At 49.4% G+C, this 16463-nt stretch overlaps 4 protein-coding genes; 1 reads left to right on the top strand and 3 right to left on the bottom strand.

Moving 5' to 3' along the window:
- Positions 1-1881: 1881 nt before the first annotated feature.
- On the bottom strand, positions 1882-7096 carry GSTUM_00011755001 (uncharacterized protein). XM_002842117.2 has 5 exons: positions 6769-7096; positions 6225-6429; positions 5783-6065; positions 3297-5717; positions 1882-2888 (listed from the first exon to the last, which is right to left on the bottom strand). The coding sequence occupies exons 1-5, from the start codon at positions 6939-6941 to the stop codon at positions 2680-2682; spliced, it is 3291 nt and encodes a 1096-aa protein (XP_002842163.1). The 5' UTR covers positions 6942-7096; the 3' UTR covers positions 1882-2679.
- Positions 7097-9584: 2488 nt separating this feature from the next.
- On the top strand, positions 9585-12993 carry GSTUM_00011756001 (uncharacterized protein). XM_002842118.2 has 4 exons: positions 9585-9746; positions 9890-10035; positions 10114-10576; positions 10658-12993. The coding sequence occupies exons 1-4, from the start codon at positions 9687-9689 to the stop codon at positions 12623-12625; spliced, it is 2637 nt and encodes an 878-aa protein (XP_002842164.1). The 5' UTR covers positions 9585-9686; the 3' UTR covers positions 12626-12993.
- Positions 12994-13209: 216 nt separating this feature from the next.
- GSTUM_00011757001 (uncharacterized protein) lies at positions 13210-14400 on the bottom strand (the record flags this gene model as incomplete). XM_002842119.2 has 2 exons in its annotated part: positions 13930-14400; positions 13210-13841 (listed from the first exon to the last, which is right to left on the bottom strand). The coding sequence occupies exons 1-2, from the start codon at positions 14180-14182 to the stop codon at positions 13210-13212; spliced, it is 885 nt and encodes a 294-aa protein (XP_002842165.1). The 5' UTR covers positions 14183-14400.
- Positions 14401-14968: 568 nt separating this feature from the next.
- On the bottom strand, positions 14969-16102 carry GSTUM_00011758001 (uncharacterized protein). XM_002842120.2 has 6 exons: positions 15946-16102; positions 15883-15889; positions 15850-15856; positions 15599-15725; positions 15274-15527; positions 14969-15169 (listed from the first exon to the last, which is right to left on the bottom strand). The coding sequence occupies exons 1-6, from the start codon at positions 16016-16018 to the stop codon at positions 15023-15025; spliced, it is 615 nt and encodes a 204-aa protein (XP_002842166.1). The 5' UTR covers positions 16019-16102; the 3' UTR covers positions 14969-15022.
- Between the last annotated feature and the right edge of the window lie 361 nt (positions 16103-16463).

Here is a 16463-nt window from a genome sequence, read left to right on the forward strand (position 1 = left end):
TTTGCTGATGCCGGAAAGTCAAATCAAGATCTAGACACTCTAAGGCTTGGCATATGCATGCCAAGATAGCTAAAAAGACTCTGGATATATTGATCGCAAAGTCTCTATTGACATAACATAGCAAAGGCATCCCCGATCCCGAATCGACAGAACTAAACCGCATCGCTTCATAGGTCTAGCAAGAAATGTCCAAGGAGCTGTATTTTTGTTTTCCCCTCCTAGAAACGGACATGCGACTAGCTTTAAAGAAGCGATTATCTACTCGCACCGACTAGCTTTCTCTAAAATTGGGATGCGCCTTACAATCAGGTTTTATCATACGATGTCGAATTGTGCTGAGTATGATGCGCCACGGGAACTGACCGTTCGAGCTCACTTGGAAGGCTTGAGGGTGAGTGATACTTTATGAAGACGCAAGGGGGATGCGAGGGTTTAGGTTTTGGTTTTGTTACGCGGGGATGCATGATATCATATGATAATCTGATAGAATCTGCGACCCCCCCTTGGGCACGTCCGTGAGTATGATAGCTTCCCTCGTTTCGGGTGTATCGCCATTTCGGGCACCGTTTTATATCCACGGGGGTCTGGTGTAACTGGGAGGAACTCGCAAGATTGGGTCCTTCAGTCATTGAGCAATTCGAAAAGTCGAATATCGTGGCTCACACCTAGTTCCGACTAGTAAAAATGTGGCGGGCTTTGCTCACGCTCACCCACTGAACAAAATCGGGAGTCCGCATCCGCACACAGAGAACCTGAGAAAATGTGTCTTTCATATCTTCGGCCGCTGAAATCATGGAGTTTGCCTGGGGACACGATAGTAATTCATCGGCAAATCTGGGCCTTTTTTTTGGCATGAAACAACCAGACAGAGCGATTGATATTGTATCATAACTGCTTGCGTCCGGGGTGTTGATATCCCCAATGCCCCCCGAGCCTTGCGAACATGTTCTAATCCACACTGTCCGAAGCGGTGCTGATGGAGAAGGTGTACAGAGTAGGAGGAGGTGATGAGGCACCTACACCACCCCCAGGAAACGATACGGGATGACAAACCCCGCGCCCCGCAAGCAGCGGCCATCACCGCCGGGACCCCCGGAGGGGAGGGGGGCACCAACACACGTAACAACCGACCCAAGAGCGCGGGAGAACGGATCCTCCCTAGCAAGGAGGTTTCGAGAGTAGAATACGGAGGGAGAATCTGCTCGTCCCGTCTGATATTGCTGTGATTGGGGTGTTGGGAAGACATATCTTAACTTATTATGATAGCACGTGCACAAGAAGTTGAGGTAGGAGTCAATATCGGTAACCGTCTAATATATCATATCAAGAAGAACAAAATAGTGGGTAAGCTGGTGATCGATAGACCACCCATGTGAATCCACAGCTATTACATAGCAGTAAACACCCCAAGCGTCCAAGCCGCCACAAAGCCAATCTCCAGTTGCAATATCCAGAATTCATATAGTATATTTGGCGGCTCAACGTGAAAACTCAAGGCTAACATCAAAGCCTATTATTCCTACAGTGCGACAACAGGTCGTTGGGGGCATCTCACCATGTGCAGCCCACGGGGGGACGGCGGATTGAGGTCAGGTTCTGGTCATGCGAGTCACTATTCATGATACCGGCCAACAAGGGTGAACTAGAATGATGCATTCGTGCAGAACCAAGACCTCAGAGATGTTTTCCTACGCAACACATGATCTAGGTATCGACTGCCTTTGACGTGAATACCATATATCCCGCTGTTACTGCCGGCAATATGAACGGAACAGCCCAGCTATGATGGCCAGATGCTACAAACCGAGTGAGGCTCCCTGACCTAACCTGGCCCGACCAACCACTTCGATATCCAACGCCCGTAATCACTCCGAAACATGGTTGTAACAAAAAAAAAAAAAACTCCATTTCTCACAGGATCTACTATAGTAATAATCCTCATCCACCCCCCACTCGTCTACCTGAATTCCACTTCCACCCCCATCCCCAGCAACACCTTAGGCCACCACCTGCAGTGAAAAAGGAGAAAAAAAAGGGGTGACCATTTAAAACTCCGTTAACCCATTTTCACATCGAAAGCCTTCCTTTCCTTCCACCCAAAATCGAGTGGGGGAAAAGGAGGAAAAGTAAAAAGGAAAAAGAATGAAGACAACTCCCCGACACCCACACAACACCTCCTTATGCGTAGCGTCTGTGATGATAAAAAAAAAGCACAACCGTAAGACCCCCTATTTCTATCGGCGTTTGCCCCGTTTGAAAATTGTTCGCGAGAAAAAGCGGGAGAGGGTAGATGAGATGTTATGAGTATCCATCAATATAAATAGTGAAAAGATAAGACAAAAGATGCACACATATGGTTAGAGCGCGATACAAAATTTAGGCCTGGACCCGGAACCCCTACAAGCACGGAGAGGCATACAGTGAATTTGAAGGAATTGTCATTCTGTTCAAATCAAATCAGATCGAAAATATCGATAAAAACAAGAATGGCAAACAATGGTAAACCGGTCTGTAGTACCCAGATTTCCCCCAAATGTCTCACCCCCGCTCTTAACCAGTTACGATCAGAGGTCCTTTTGAGTAAAGGAAAGAAAAAAAGCCCACTTGTAATCCAAACTCCAAAGATACAAGACAAACGCCGAACCCTTTCATACCTTATTCCCACAAATCATACAGTGTTCATTTCGTGTCTTCGCCCTCTGGCGGTGCTTGCTGTGATTGGCTCTGAGGTGGTGGGGGAGGGGGAGGAGCATGCTGGCCACCCTGGTGCTGCTGTGGATGCCCATAGCCATTGCCCCTACCCCCGGGCGGGAAATGGGGTCCGTGGTAAAAGGGTGGCGGGGGCCCACTTTGATGGTGGGGGTGTGGCTGTCCACGTATCATACCAACTGATCCATCGTTAGAATATGCACTGTACACCAAACCAGAAGGCATCATCATAATCGGCCCCATATACGCTCCGCTACTGCCACTACCATTGTCCTGCCTTCGGCCACGCCCCCCTCCGGCGCCCATAGGGGCATTTCCCGTCTGACTCCGTTGGAGAGCGTATGACGACAAGCCCGAACCACCTGCTGAAGGGGTGGTATATGTAGCCAAAGGAGATGCAAGAAGTGGAGTAGCAGAAGTGGGTTGAGGAGACAAGTGTAAATTGCGCATGCGGGGGGATGGAGCAACAGGGGAAGCAGCACGACTATAAGCAAATTTGGCCGCCGGCGTAGAAGGGACAGGAGGAAGGGAGACAGTAGATTGAGGACGCGGGGGCAACCAACTTGGGCCATGGAGGAGTAACTCACTTTGTTGCTGTCCTTGCCCTGCATACATCGGGGCTGTTTGTCCTGGCTGGAGAGTATATTGCATCATTTGCGGGCCAGCAGGCGTCCCTTGTTGAGATCCTTGGTGCATCATAATCGGAGCGCCCCTGCCAGGACTTGGATATCCTTGAGAACTGGGAGGGGGCGGAGGAGGTGCGCCCTGGAGATAGGCATGAGGTTGCTGGGGAGAGTACATATGTGGATGATGGATGAATTGTCCTGCTGGATATGGTATAGGTTGGTGGCCTTGTACCATCATTGGCCCAGCTCCGGCAGCTCCCCTAAAGCCCGAACTATAGTAACCATATGCAGGCCCACCTGGCCCGCTCGGAACAGCATACTGCGCTTGCTGATGCGAAGGATACATGGGCCCGATTTGGGAGTGGTGGGTGACAGGAGACTGCTGGTACGGAGCCACCGTTGCGCTGTGTAAACTTGGAGATGGCATTACTGAAGGAGGGATCTGCCGTAGATGTTGTTCTGGTTCATAATGTGGAGGAACAATACCCATATGTTGAGACATGTGGGGATGTGGTTGGTGAGCGATATGAGGAGGTGGGTTGATGTGGGGTATATGAGAGGGAATTTGCTGATGGTGAGGTTGAGGCATAACGTGCGGGGGTTGAGGCGAATGGATGGAACTAGCTATACTGAACTCCGGTTTTGCAAACATTTGTTCCCACTTCTTGTCCTTATTTTGCTCAGTAGTCGGCCACGTGGGGGTTGTAACAAATGCACGCTCAATATAGTCGTTGGAATTGCCTCTGATCTTCTTTCCAGGCCCATCTGTGGGCGTTGGTGTAGCGGGTGCAGCTATCTTCATACGTTTGAACGGATTGAACTGATCGGCAATTAATGGCTTCTCCTGTGAAGTTTTTACTTTCTTATCGCCAAAGAATACCGAAGGGCTTGCAGCTCTAGAGGAGTGAGCATGCGCAGAAGTCGTGGGACTAGGGGTGGTATTGGTGGACGGGCCGCCTAGAGTTGGCGTGAAAGACGTAGCGGTAGGATTGGGTTTGAACTCCGGGGCTTTTGCACTCAAGTTCCTAAGATGGGCCGCGGAAGAGGGTGATGTGGACTTCGGAGCTGTCGGTATATTCGCAGCGGCAGGGCCTGTGGGAACACTGTGGGGGTGTTCAGGGATTGGTACGGGAGACCTTACAGACACTTGATGGCCGGCGTGTCGGTCAACAGCGATTTGACGTAATCGAGTACTAAGAGGTGGCTGCTGAACCTGCTGTCCGCGTGGTAAACGCGATTGAGTTGGAGGAAATCCTTGTAACAGCTGTTGACGTGTTAACTGAAACTCCTCGGGATTCTTTGCGGCGAAGCTGTTCGGAGGAGGAACCCTCGATGTTTGAGAGAGCTGCGCGGCAGCCGTGGGGGGTGTGCTAGTTGTCTTGGCAACATTCTGCTTGGCTTTTTCGACAATCTCCGCCTGCTTTGACTTATCCTTTGCCAATATTGGCACCAGATCCTGTGGAACTTCTGTTTTCAAGACAAAATTCTGAGAAAACTTCTTAAGTTCCTCCAATTTCGATGCTCTATCCCTCTGAACGAGATCAGCCTTCTTTTTCTTATAACGTTCCTTCTCCGAGTTGACGAATCTCTTAAAATTCTCGGTCACTTCTTGGGGAAGAGGGGCGTCAGAGCTATGAATAGCAGGATCCACAGGTGGTGGTACAGGGTGCCCCCTCTTAGGTACTATTGTCTCGGGGAGCAATGTCTTCTCCTTTGGTTTTGCTGAAACATCTTCAGAACCCTTATTAGGCGGCTGTTGATTGAGCGTTATTTGTGGGGGCGGAGGCCGAGGAGCCTGTGGTGGCTGCTGCTGTTGATGTTGCTTCTGCTGTAGGGTCTCAGGCCGAAGCAGCTGAGACGAGATTATAGCAGGATCATGCGGAGCACCGGGAACTGTTGGAAGTGCGGTAGGCGCCCGAAGCGCTGGTGGTGTATAACGGTTATTAGGCAGTTGTATCTGAGGGAGAATTGCTTGCGCAGGAGTCCTCTGCACAGCCCCATATCTATCTTCTTCGTCTTTCCCACTATCGTCACCCCAAGAAACACCTCTCTCTTCAGCGAGGTGTGGGTTCATATTTGGACCGACGCCCTGCGACTCAATCTCCCGAGCAATCTTTTCAGCCATAGCCTCCCGTTGTTGGTATAGAGGGTGTGATCGGTCCAGCTTTGTAGTATATATGTCGGGGTTGAAATCAGATTTAACGCCAAATAGACGTTCGTTTACTTCAAATTGGTTCCAGCTTTGACCAGAGCCCTGATTTGTTTCCTCGAGGGAAAGCTCAGTAGCTTTCTCGTCTGGTTGCCATCTGTGCAACTCCCGCTCCCGTAGGGCAAGATTTCCGGATATCTCAGCATCGGTCCGGAAATTCCCTGCAGGTGCGCCTTTTTCAAACCACGTCAGTTCCAATACTGACATTAGTAGGGGAAATCACCAGAATTGCACTTACCATTCTGGTGGGCACTTTGCGACTGAATTTCGTCCTCCCCAAGGGCAATTTTCTCAGCAAAAATATCGACCAAATCCTTCGGCTCGAAAACCATGGTTTTTTCGAGTCCCCCACCAACATATTCAACCTCATCGACTCTCTCATCGCTGTTATCGCCCAAGGGGGTTCGGACTTGGCGAACCCACTTCATAGTAGCACCAAGGTCGTGGCTCTTGGTGTCTGCACCAGTTAAGATGCCCGCAAAGCGTGCGCCGTTTCTTAGAGTGATTGTCACTTGTCTCCCCTGTGTAACAAGCACTCGGTTAGCAATACTGCACGGCTAAAAACCCAGAATTGAGTTAATTAAGGGCATTAAGTAACGGCTGTATATCTAGATAAAAGATTCCACAGCTAAAAGCCATCACGGACTCCAAAGCGAATTTAACACAGAAAATATACTTACCACAAGATTCATGAGCAGATAGAGGGTTCTATCGTGCATATGCTTATCATGAGTATCAGACTCCCCGCCGGAAGAGGCGTTGGCGCCCCTGCTTTTCATTGCTGCGGACTGGCTAGGTGTGGGTGATGCAGAAGCTGGGTTTCCAGCTCCGTTGTACTTCTGCTGTTGGTTGTTTGTTTGCCAGGGCTTGTGAGAAGAATTTCGCCTGCATATACCGAAATCAGTTATCATTCAACACGCACCAAAAATAATGCTCGCTCTAAAAAATCGGACTGGAACGAAGTAAAGATGAACATCGGCCGAAAATAAGAAGACGAGCTCACAACAGGCTCAACTGACAGAGGGACAATTCAGATAGAAGTAGAGTGAACAAATGAGAGAAAACTAAAGTTCAGAAATACTTGTGGGAAGGTATATAAAGGTTGACAACTCCCCAAACGAGGGAATGACGGTTTCCGTCTGGAAGGTTTGAACCGCAGAGGCCGATACAGTGGTAACACACTCCCACCTAGACAGAAACATACTCTAGAATGATAAGGCTTACCTCTGGGCACCATCAATGGGTGATTGAGTAGGTCGTCTGTTCGAATTTCCACCGCCGCCAGAGCCCCCAGTGATGCTACCCTTCAACTGTGGTCTTCCTCCGGCAGCGTTAGAAGTAGCGTTAGAAGAAGCGCCATTGGTCACTGCGGAAGGAGCTGTTGCAGTGGTCGCCATATTGAATCAATGTAGTTTTGCAAGAGCTCGTAATTAGGTGTCGTGAGTTAAGCTAGAATTGCGAAAAAAAAAAAAATAAGCAAGGAAGCATGACCAGGGTCGAAGGGATGCAACAAACACGTTCTGTAAGACGCCGAGTCTCAGAGACTTTTCTGCTTTTCCCCTCAAGCAGTGGACAGTAATGAAGGGGGTTCGGAGGAGGGGAAGGGGAGGAGAAAGAAGTCGGAGGTCCGGCGGAGAAGGTGTGGAGGGGATGTTGGAGGGGGAAAGAGAGCACGAGAGATGGGGAGGGAGACAGTGCAAGAGCGAGGAAAGGAGATCTTCCGTTTGCTGATCAAAGTCCGAAAACAACCACAACGAAGGAAAGTTCCCAACCTGAAGAAAGGATGAAATGAACGGCAAGAAAAGAAAAGAAAAAATTTAGAAGTGGAATTAGAAGAGCACCTGGCGAACGTGTACGAAGAGGAGGAGGGGGAGGGAGAGGAGGGAGACTAGAATCGATGAGAGAGAAGCAGCCTTAGCAATGCGGTGCAGCATGTATGGTATGGTAGGTAGCAGTGGTAGTGTGCCGGTAGGTAGTTATCAATGGGTCAGGTCTCAGGACCCAGCAAAAGAAAGGACAGAGGGTACTGTAAGTCAAGTTACTTTTTCGCCTATTTTTCTCCTTTCTTTTCTTTTTCGTCACTTTTACGGCATGTGAGGAAACTTGATGATTGAGGACGATGATTGAAGCAAAGTATCAACTACGGTACAAGTACTGTGCCAAAATAATAATAATGTATTTGAAGGAGGCTTTCTATGTTGTGGGAGTACAGTACTCGTACAGTGCTACCAGCACGCGGGGGAGGAAAGAAGCAAGCAAGCAAAACACTATTCTCAAGGAAGAGAGGGAAAGGGAAAAAATGGGTTCTGAACGCACACAAAACAACTATTATAATAATAATTATTATTATTTTTTCTTTTCTTTTCCCTTTTCACTTCAACATTTTGTTCCGATAAGGCAATGATCATGCCAAGCCTCAAAGAATATGGTGGTTAATTCCCCCTGAATTACCAAAATTAGTGTATTTAGCATAGAAGTGGCACAAATAAATACCACTTTCGTACCCTTTTGCCTCATAAACCGAACAATTGATGTCCCTTGAGCAGCTGACCAAAAATAGCTGCACGGGTCTACTTTTTCGTTTTTCCTTCCTTCCATCATCCATGCTTTCCTTTTTCCTCCCCGAGCCCCTGCGCACACAACTGGAACTGGTCAATGATCACTCAGTGATCACATTGCGTCCCTCTAGAATGTGAGCCTCAACTACAATACCGGTAATGTAATATCAGACAATCCCGACAGTTTTGCAATGAGCCTCAAGCCTTGTCTTCGATGCCAGTACTCGGATGTCAGGAGGTTGAAAAACGCCGTGACTGCGCTATGTACGAGTACAGTACACTGTTCAGTACTCGAGCATCGTATCATACCGGCACCCGAGTAGTCTACCGCCTGTAGTCCAGCTCACTCAACCTCAACCTGCAGGAGTGCCTTGCCTGTGCTGGAATTTACCTACCCTCCTAACCCCTTAAACAGTCCCAGTACAGTACCGTACTACAGTAGTATTGCCATACCGAGATGCAGCTATTTTTTCCAACTTCAGGAAGATTCGATGCAACCCTCGTGGCATTTCACAGTGGGAGGAAATGCTGACATATCAATAAGGGTGCTCGAGTAACCCTTTTTCATTCCACTCCCACTTCTCCCTATTCATTTAACGGGTTATCTAGCGGGGGTTTTGGTTGGCCCTTTTCAATCTCATTGGAACCCTATTTCCACCTCGAATTCCCCACCAGTAAAATCCACTATAACCCTTGTTCTTGCTGCTGCTCTTCGCGCGATTTATTCTCACCCAGTAGAACAGGCATTAACCCTAGTGATCTGATCCTTTGAATTGGATGCTGTAGCTCGAGGGTTATCAACATTTCGACTCGTGTCAATCACGGTTGTTGCATGGCTGAACCAGCAGCATGGGGACGAGTCCTGATACGACCATGGCACGGTAATTGCCTGTACAGGTACTCGAGTAATACGGTGCTGGTGCTCGAGTACGGTACCCGAGCCCTACCTTGCACAACTACCGGGATTCTAAGGATTTCGGTGACTTATTGTTACTGATAACTTTTTGTATGAAACTCCATACAATCGGGCTTCACTCATGTAAGGTTAGTTAGGGCCTTGAGCTGCTGGTAAAGAGAGATCCATTCAGGGTCTTTATTACAATATTGCACGACGATAATGCTCGTATATTAATTAACATGGTACCTTTTCCTCTTGTGTACCCTGACAACAATAGCAGTGCCCGTGTGATATGATATGATACATTGATACCCATACCAGTATGATGTCGTACAGTACTAGTGCATAGTAAGGGTTCACAAGGGAAGGCAGTGTGCAGTACGGCTACCGTATCCTACAGCACGGGATCAGAACACCCATTTCAGCAGCAAACATGGACCCAAACCCGGCACTATGTCACCGAGTCCCACTCACCACCGCAACAGATCCCCCACTAACCAGCCACCCAACTGCAACCCCCACCCACCTCCCTCCTTCCGCTGTTCACCCCCTTTCCTTTCTCCCACCTCCCCCACCAGACGCATCACAGCTGGCCACCTTTGCGGAGTATGCAATCTGATTCTCACAGTTCTGGTCTCAGAAGATCTCCAACTCCATCCCAATATTCCGCTTTTAACTCCTCGACAATGTCGTCCCAAAACTCTGGCGGTTCTGCGAGAAGCCCTCGGCAGCGCAACAAAACTAGCGTAAGTCCCACCTCCCCCGCTTCCTACCTCCGAGTTTCAACTGAGGCGCCCGCCCGCCTATACATACATTCCGTTCACTTGCTACGTAGCGAGCGCTTTTATGCTTCGGTATTCGCCACATATCTTGCTAACTGCAGTTAAAGCCCTCCCAGCATCTGTCGACCATTGAGAAATCTGTAACTCAGCTTCTCATTGCGACTAAACAGCTACTCGAAACTCTCACCGCCTGGTCGCGGCAACAGGCCACCGAGGCTGAGGTATCCGATGTTTACGTTCGCCTCGGCTCCGAGTTTAATCTGGCTTGCCGAGCATTCACAGCCATAGGAGTTGAGACGGCAGACCTTGGAAACGTCCCAGATGCCTTAAGAACGATACTGGAGAGCACTCTGAGTCAAGACGCTAGTCCGCAAAGCTTGGATGTTTATCTGCCGCGAATCAGAGAGATTATCATTAATCTTTTACACGGTCTTAAACGGAAACAACAAAAACTGCGACAGAAAAATACAAGGGAATCCGGTGGATCCTCTGGGGGTCCGCCTTCTGAGGGAGGGCTTCCATCTCAGCCAGCACCTCCCCCCAGGACAAGAAGTGGCGATTCTTTAGAGGAGGTTGCTCCTCCGCGTTCTTCGTCGCTTCCGAGTGGGGGACAAAATCAAAGGGGCCCTTCGCCGACACCTCCGTACCCGACTTCAGCGAAGGGTTCTACGTCGACGTCTTCTGTGCGAAGCTCTCACAACCACAACGCATCTATCAGTTCAAATCTGGCTTCGCCCCCCATAACAAACGATTCGGTAGATTCTTATAACAAGCCCACAATCAATGGGCCACCTGTTTCTATGCCGGATTTCCCCGCCCAAACCTTTCCCCCTCCGCCACCCCCACCACCCCCACCACCTCCACCGCCCGCCCAGGATGCTCTAGCCGCTTTGCAGCGGGAAGACCCTCTTCAGAGAAGGGCCTCCCGTCGCTATTCAGCATATCAAATTGCGAAGCTTACAGGGACTTCGCCAGGCGGTGTACCAATGCTGCCTTCCAACCCTTCCGCAGTCCCTCGAAATCGGGAATCGAAGGAATCACTGGACGCTGTTCGAGTAAGACGTCCCTATCAACCAAAATCAGTTCGGAGCGATGAGACTTCTCCAATGAGAAATGTAAATCGTATATCAGAAGAGCGAGAAACCGACCTCTCATCGCCAGCCATTAAAGAGATTGAGAAAGAGGCACCAGCTGTTCCTGCGAAAGACAATGAGGTCATCAAGGGGAAGCCCGCAATTAAAGTTGATATGGACACGTCCCCTCCCCCAACACCCCAAAAGGGTGAAATGAAGGCCATGATTCCTACCAAGGCTGTTTCGGGTGCGATTCAGGCAAGCTCACAGAAGCCTGACAACAGGCGAGATTCTTCCAGTCCGCCACCGGGCAAAGACCTCACTCTTTTTCTTCAACTTGGCCGCTCCATCAAAAAGGTATACCTTGCCGATGGTTTGGATGAATTGTCAATTACCTCCCTTAGGCTACTATTTATATCCAAATTCAACTATAACCCACCTTCGGGGGAGGACTTCCCGGAAATCTATCTACAAGATCCGGTCTCTGGTGTGCGATATGAGCTTGAGGATACCAGAGACGTTAAGGATAGAGCCGTATTGTGTTTGAATGTTGAGGTATTGGATGAGGTCAAAAGACATATTGATGATGGAATGGGCAACCTCAGAAAATTGTTAGAGGGATTACGGGGATCAGTTGACGGCCAAGGACTTCAAATTCAGAGAGTAGCTGAGAGACAAGAGGAGGCGGCTAAGAAGATAGCAGAACTCTCAGTTGCGCCCCCTGTGACGACCCCGATTCTCATGTCGCAACCCCAATCGCTGCCGGACCCCTCCTCAGCGTCTTCGGCAAAGCAGGACAACACGGCACAACTTGGCGAAATTCGGGACCTTCGCAAGGATTTGGCTGTCCTTCGACAGGTTTATTCTACATTTGTTGCCGATATCAATACTTCAATGTCTACTATCAAGATCAAGGCTGGTTCGGTCAAGGCGGTAGCCAGTAACCCAACCCTCGGCCCTAACGAGGGTCGTGCCTACGTTGAGGCCGGCAAAAAAACCTTGGCCAATGATGCAGATGCTCTAGTTAACCGTGTCGACGACCTTCAGGATACCGTCGAAGATCTGCGGAAGGACGTGGTTCAACGAGGCGTCCGTCCTTTGGCACGCAATCTGAACCAAGTGAAGAAAGAAATTGCGCAAGCCAGAACAGAGCTCAAAAAGATGGCTGAATACATCAAGAGAGAGAAACCTGTTTTCCGCAAGGTCTGGGAGAAGGAGGTTGAGCTCGTCTGCCAAGAACAGGATTTCTTCAACATGCAAGAGAACCTTATTGAAGACCTGCAGGACGATCTTGACAAAGCAGGGCAGACATTCCAGCTGGTTGAGCAATGCACAGAGACACAGTTCAAGGCCAATGGCGCGGGCGGAGCCATGAGATCCGCTAGCAGGGGTTTCCCCATGGGAATGGTGCATCCAGATGATCAACTTGACCCTACCGAAGCTAAGGACAGTGTGCTTAGTGAGGTGCGCGCCCTACAGCCAAATCATGAGGGCAGGCTGGAAGCGATTGAGAGGGCGGAAAAGGCTAGACAGAAAGAGTTGGAAGGCAGGGTCCCTGAATTCCAGAAGGAGCTCGGAGAGTTTGTGGAGGAGGGTAAGCTTAAGAAGGCAGGGGGTGTAGATGAAGTGGAGAGATTAAGGATGGCTAGGGACGAGAAGATTCGCAAAGAGATGTGGGAGCTGAAAAGGCAGATGGAGGAAGCGGAGGCCCGTGCCGAAGCCGAAGAGTCGGACGATGAGGAGGAAGAGAGCAGCGACGAAGATGAGTGAGCGACCAATGGGGTGGTATAAAGGGATCTGATTGATGAGCTGTATGGGTCACGTGAAATGCAATGACAGGTTGGGTGGACTTTTTTCTTCGTCACGGCGCAATGGGTATGTATGTGTTCGTTGTTTGATTCATGGAAATGCCATCTGCGGCGGGGGTTTTCTATATATCTTTTCTTTGTGCATAGCACTTGTCTTTTCTCTCAAGTTTTATACCAAATCCCCCCCACCCAATCAATAATTTTGTCATCTTTTTCCATGGGAGACTCGAGTGAATGCACTGTGGGAAGGGGCTTTTGATGTACATTTCAAGTATCAGTTGTACATTCAAGGCAAAAACAAAAAACTCAACAACAGCTTTGTCTAACGGGCAACAGAAGGTTTGTCAAATTCTGCAGTGTCTTTGCGGATACAAGTGAGAGATGTTACTGGAGGGAGGTAGTATTATGCTGGTATTCTGTGGTCCCCGTAACATAGCATACCATATCATCAACCACAAAAGAAATTACTGCCACCTAGCTCGGCAGTTAGCCCCTACTCAAAGAAAAGAAGGAAAAGGAAAAGGAAAATAACCCCACTAGAAGTGGTTAAACGTACCTATAAAAACCGATAATCCCACTGCACCCGCCAGCCGTCTGCACGCCAGTAAAACCATTCACCCCACCGGATCCCCGCACGACCTCTACCGCCCCCGAGGCACCCGCATCCCACGGAAACTTACCTTCCTTCATCGCTCGTTCAAGCCCCCTAACCTGTTCCTGCCCCTCCCTCCACAGGGCGAATGGCTCCCCGCCAATCATCCTCCCCGCCATGGCCTCCCAAATACCGCTCCCACGAGGCAGCCTCGCCATGAACTCTCTCTGCACCAGCCCGCCCCTGTCGCCGCCATAATCATCTTCGGGTGGGCCGCGTGCGTACATATGCTTCTGCAGCTGTCGGATGCGCAGCAGGTCCATTGTTGCGGTGCGCGAGAGCAGCGGCGCGATGAGGTTTGGCGGGTAGGCTTCTATCAACTTCATGGTGAGGTAAGTCATTGTGAAGAGGTCGAGCTCTAGAGCGCATGGTGTGCGCGGGGGCGGTTCCGGCCCCTCCCCGATGCGATAGTTGCGCCTAAGCAGGGGGGTAGAGACCATAGCATTGTACTGCGTTGCTGCTGCTTTAATATATTCGCGGATGTTGGTTATGGTTTGTAGGGTTAGGCGGTGGTTAGTGGCTCCGTCTAGTACGGATGGGTACGGTAGTTAGCTATGGCTTGGGATTGAGGGACGGAGATGAAGATGGAGAGAGAGGGTGGTTGGGGAACGAACCCACGGATACTTCAAACTTCTGCTGCTCCCTTGCAAGGTATAACCTTACCAGAGGTTCCAATGGCTGGATGGTTTCTCGTGCTATGGCGTTAATAATGCCATTCTGGCCCGACACCCACGCATTGTGGAAGAGTCGGGAGGCGAGGATTGCATCATGCACGTCGCGGAAGCAAGGCAGTGACCGGAGTATCTGAGCGTGGATTTCCACCGGGAGGGAAGCTATGGTTGTAGTAGATGGGATCGTAGTCGACATTGCGCTTCCTTCCTTCCTTGTTATTGATATTATTGTACTCCTTGGGGTTGGTGATGGCGATAGCGATGCTGACAATTGGAGATGGTAGGTTAAAGGTTTATATAAATAAATAAATAAATAGCGAGGGAAGAGAGGGTGAAGACGGGATTTCAACAGCTGGCGGGTGGACAATAGGCATCTGTCGGTGCACGCTGGATGTGCTGTACTGTAGGTTATCTACTGTTGCACAAGGGTTGATAATGGAAGGAGGAATTCTCATAAAAGGTCACTCGGAACTACATGTAGCAGGAGTGAGAAGTGATCCTGCCACCCCCCTCCACCGAGAGTAGGTGAATGTGGGAGATAAGAGTCGCACAAAATCACTAAAGCCAAGATTGGCGATCGACGGTGTGCGACGGACGGGAGGGATCTCGTACAGTACAGTAACACTACTATTGGACATCGGTGTGTTCGTCTCCACCAAGTCCTGTCGCGTTTTGCCCATTGCCTTTGTGTTCCCATCAACGGGTAAGTATTTGTAAGCACAACACCTTCCTCTAGCAGCACCTGCAACTGCTCCACGAGTGACCCCTACAAGCATTTAAGAGCGCGAGGGTAGCTGAGAAATCTAGCTTTCGAGGGAAATATGTCCGTCATTACTGTACTAATAAACACACAAGTCACGTTGAAACTAGAAAACTATTTACGGTACTGACTTTATACCCGCGCACTGCGTATATGCTGACCGCGAGGAGGACAGATCAAAGCGCTCTGTAGCTGCTTGTAGACAAACTGATGAGGGGAAATGGCTTTGAAATGGATCATTAGAATTGAGAATATGTTCCAATACGACTCTTATATTTACAAGAAATCATCATAGAACGCTGCATCCCTATTCTGGTTCGAGCTTGCTTCCAGCGCATACTCAGTAAAGACGTCATCGTAAGCATGGTCCTTCTGCCAAGCTTTCTCCTTGTGTTCCTTTGCGACTCTCGCCTCTTCTTTTTTCTGCGTTGTTTATTTATAATCAGCAATTGTCCTACCCGCATGCATGGTGTGCCCATTATGGCGGTGGGTAGTGGGCGATGGTAGTGGTGGGAAATTCTTCTTACCCGCTCAAGCATCGCCTTCTTCTCCTGGTTCCGAATTTCCCGTTCCCGCTCCTCCTTCTCCTCTGCTAGGTCTGGGAACCGCTCCTCTTTCGTCTTATTCAGCCGGTTGACGATGGCGTTGGTTCGGGTCTCGACCAGAATCTTTTTTACTTTGCGTTGGTCTTTGAATCCAACTTGTCCGACGGCCATGCTACCATCTTTCTTGAGGTTTGACCAGGGGGTGTAGACAACATTGACGTTATCCTTCTTGTTTCCTATAAGCCAGTCTTAGCTTCCTTCTAGTTGTAGAAGATAAGGTACGAAGGCGGGAGCGGGACTCACAAACCTTCAATGGAGTTGGCTTTTGTGAGCTGTGTACAATCGGTTAGGAGGTCCTGTGGAATATTCTCCCAGTCGCTGCCTTCCGGGAGGCGAAGGTATATGTGTGCCGATGAGAGATTGTCTGCGTGAAACTTGAGGACTCGATTAGTGCACTTGTGGAGCCGGACTTGGAGAGAGGTGATGATCAATGAACCCTAGACTTCAGCGTTAGCTTAGCTTAGCCAAGGCGGGGAAACAAGAATATTTCGTACTTACCATATATCTTCCTTGAACCCATACTTGATCAACTCCTCATCTATGTTTAGTTAGCTAGCTTGAACGTATTACTCTGGAGGCGGGGAAGCTGAGTACTCTCGACTTTGTCTTTGCCGACATAGATGAATGCTGGAGGATCTACAATATTAGAGGTGAAGTAGTAAACCATGATGGCACTGGAGCCCTCTTCGAGATTCTAAGGATTTGCGGAATGAGGAAATGCGCTTTTTTTGGTATGAAATGAGAGTACCAGTATTATCCTACTGTAGTGGTGGGGTTCGTTTGAGAGGCAAGGTTCTCGTGGGCGCTGATGGGAAGAGGGTTTATCCCTGTGCGGCTCCAACACACGTGGGGCCTCAGCAGATCGGAGGGATGGAGCGGGATAAGGGCACACTAACGGTATCGTAATTAAACTACTCGGGTACGGTACGTGCTGGTATCATACTCGTACTATTTTTTTGTTAAATCCTAGAATTTATTTGCTTATATAGGCGCAAACCTCTACTATCCCTTGGGGTGTCTGAAACAGTCAAATTCGCGACCGGGCACACTAAACCTGATTTAGATGCTTGGCAGATTAGTAAGAGGGTTGGCGATATCAAAAAAGACCCCGA

This window comes from Tuber melanosporum (assembly GCF_000151645.1).
Source record: "Tuber melanosporum whole genome shotgun sequence assembly, scaffold_9, strain Mel28".
Taxonomy (NCBI): Eukaryota; Fungi; Ascomycota; class Pezizomycetes; order Pezizales; family Tuberaceae; genus Tuber; species Tuber melanosporum.

Coding starts and splice junctions, on each gene's coding strand:
- GSTUM_00011755001 (XM_002842117.2), bottom strand. CDS start 6,941: ATGGCGACCACTGCAACAGCTCCTTCCGCAGTGACCAATGGCGCTTCT. Junction 6,430..6,768: donor CCCATTGATGGTGCCCAGAG/GTAAGCCTTATC, acceptor CGGTATATGCAG/GCGAAATTCTTCTCACAAGC. Junction 5,718..5,782: donor GCAAAGTGCCCACCAGAATG/GTAAGTGCAATT, acceptor GGTTTGAAAAAG/GCGCACCTGCAGGGAATTTC.
- GSTUM_00011758001 (XM_002842120.2), bottom strand. CDS start 16,018: ATGGTTTACTACTTCACCTCTAATATTGTAGATCCTCCAGCATTCATC. Junction 15,528..15,598: donor AAAAGCCAACTCCATTGAAG/GTTTGTGAGTCC, acceptor ACTGGCTTATAG/GAAACAAGAAGGATAACGTC. Junction 15,170..15,273: donor AGAAGGCGATGCTTGAGCGG/GTAAGAAGAATT, acceptor TAAACAACGCAG/AAAAAAGAAGAGGCGAGAGT.
- GSTUM_00011756001 (XM_002842118.2), top strand. CDS start 9,687: ATGTCGTCCCAAAACTCTGGCGGTTCTGCGAGAAGCCCTCGGCAGCGC. Junction 9,747..9,889: donor GGCAGCGCAACAAAACTAGC/GTAAGTCCCACC, acceptor CTGCAGTTAAAG/CCCTCCCAGCATCTGTCGAC. Junction 10,577..10,657: donor CCACAATCAATGGGCCACCT/GTTTCTATGCCG, acceptor CCGCCCGCCCAG/GATGCTCTAGCCGCTTTGCA.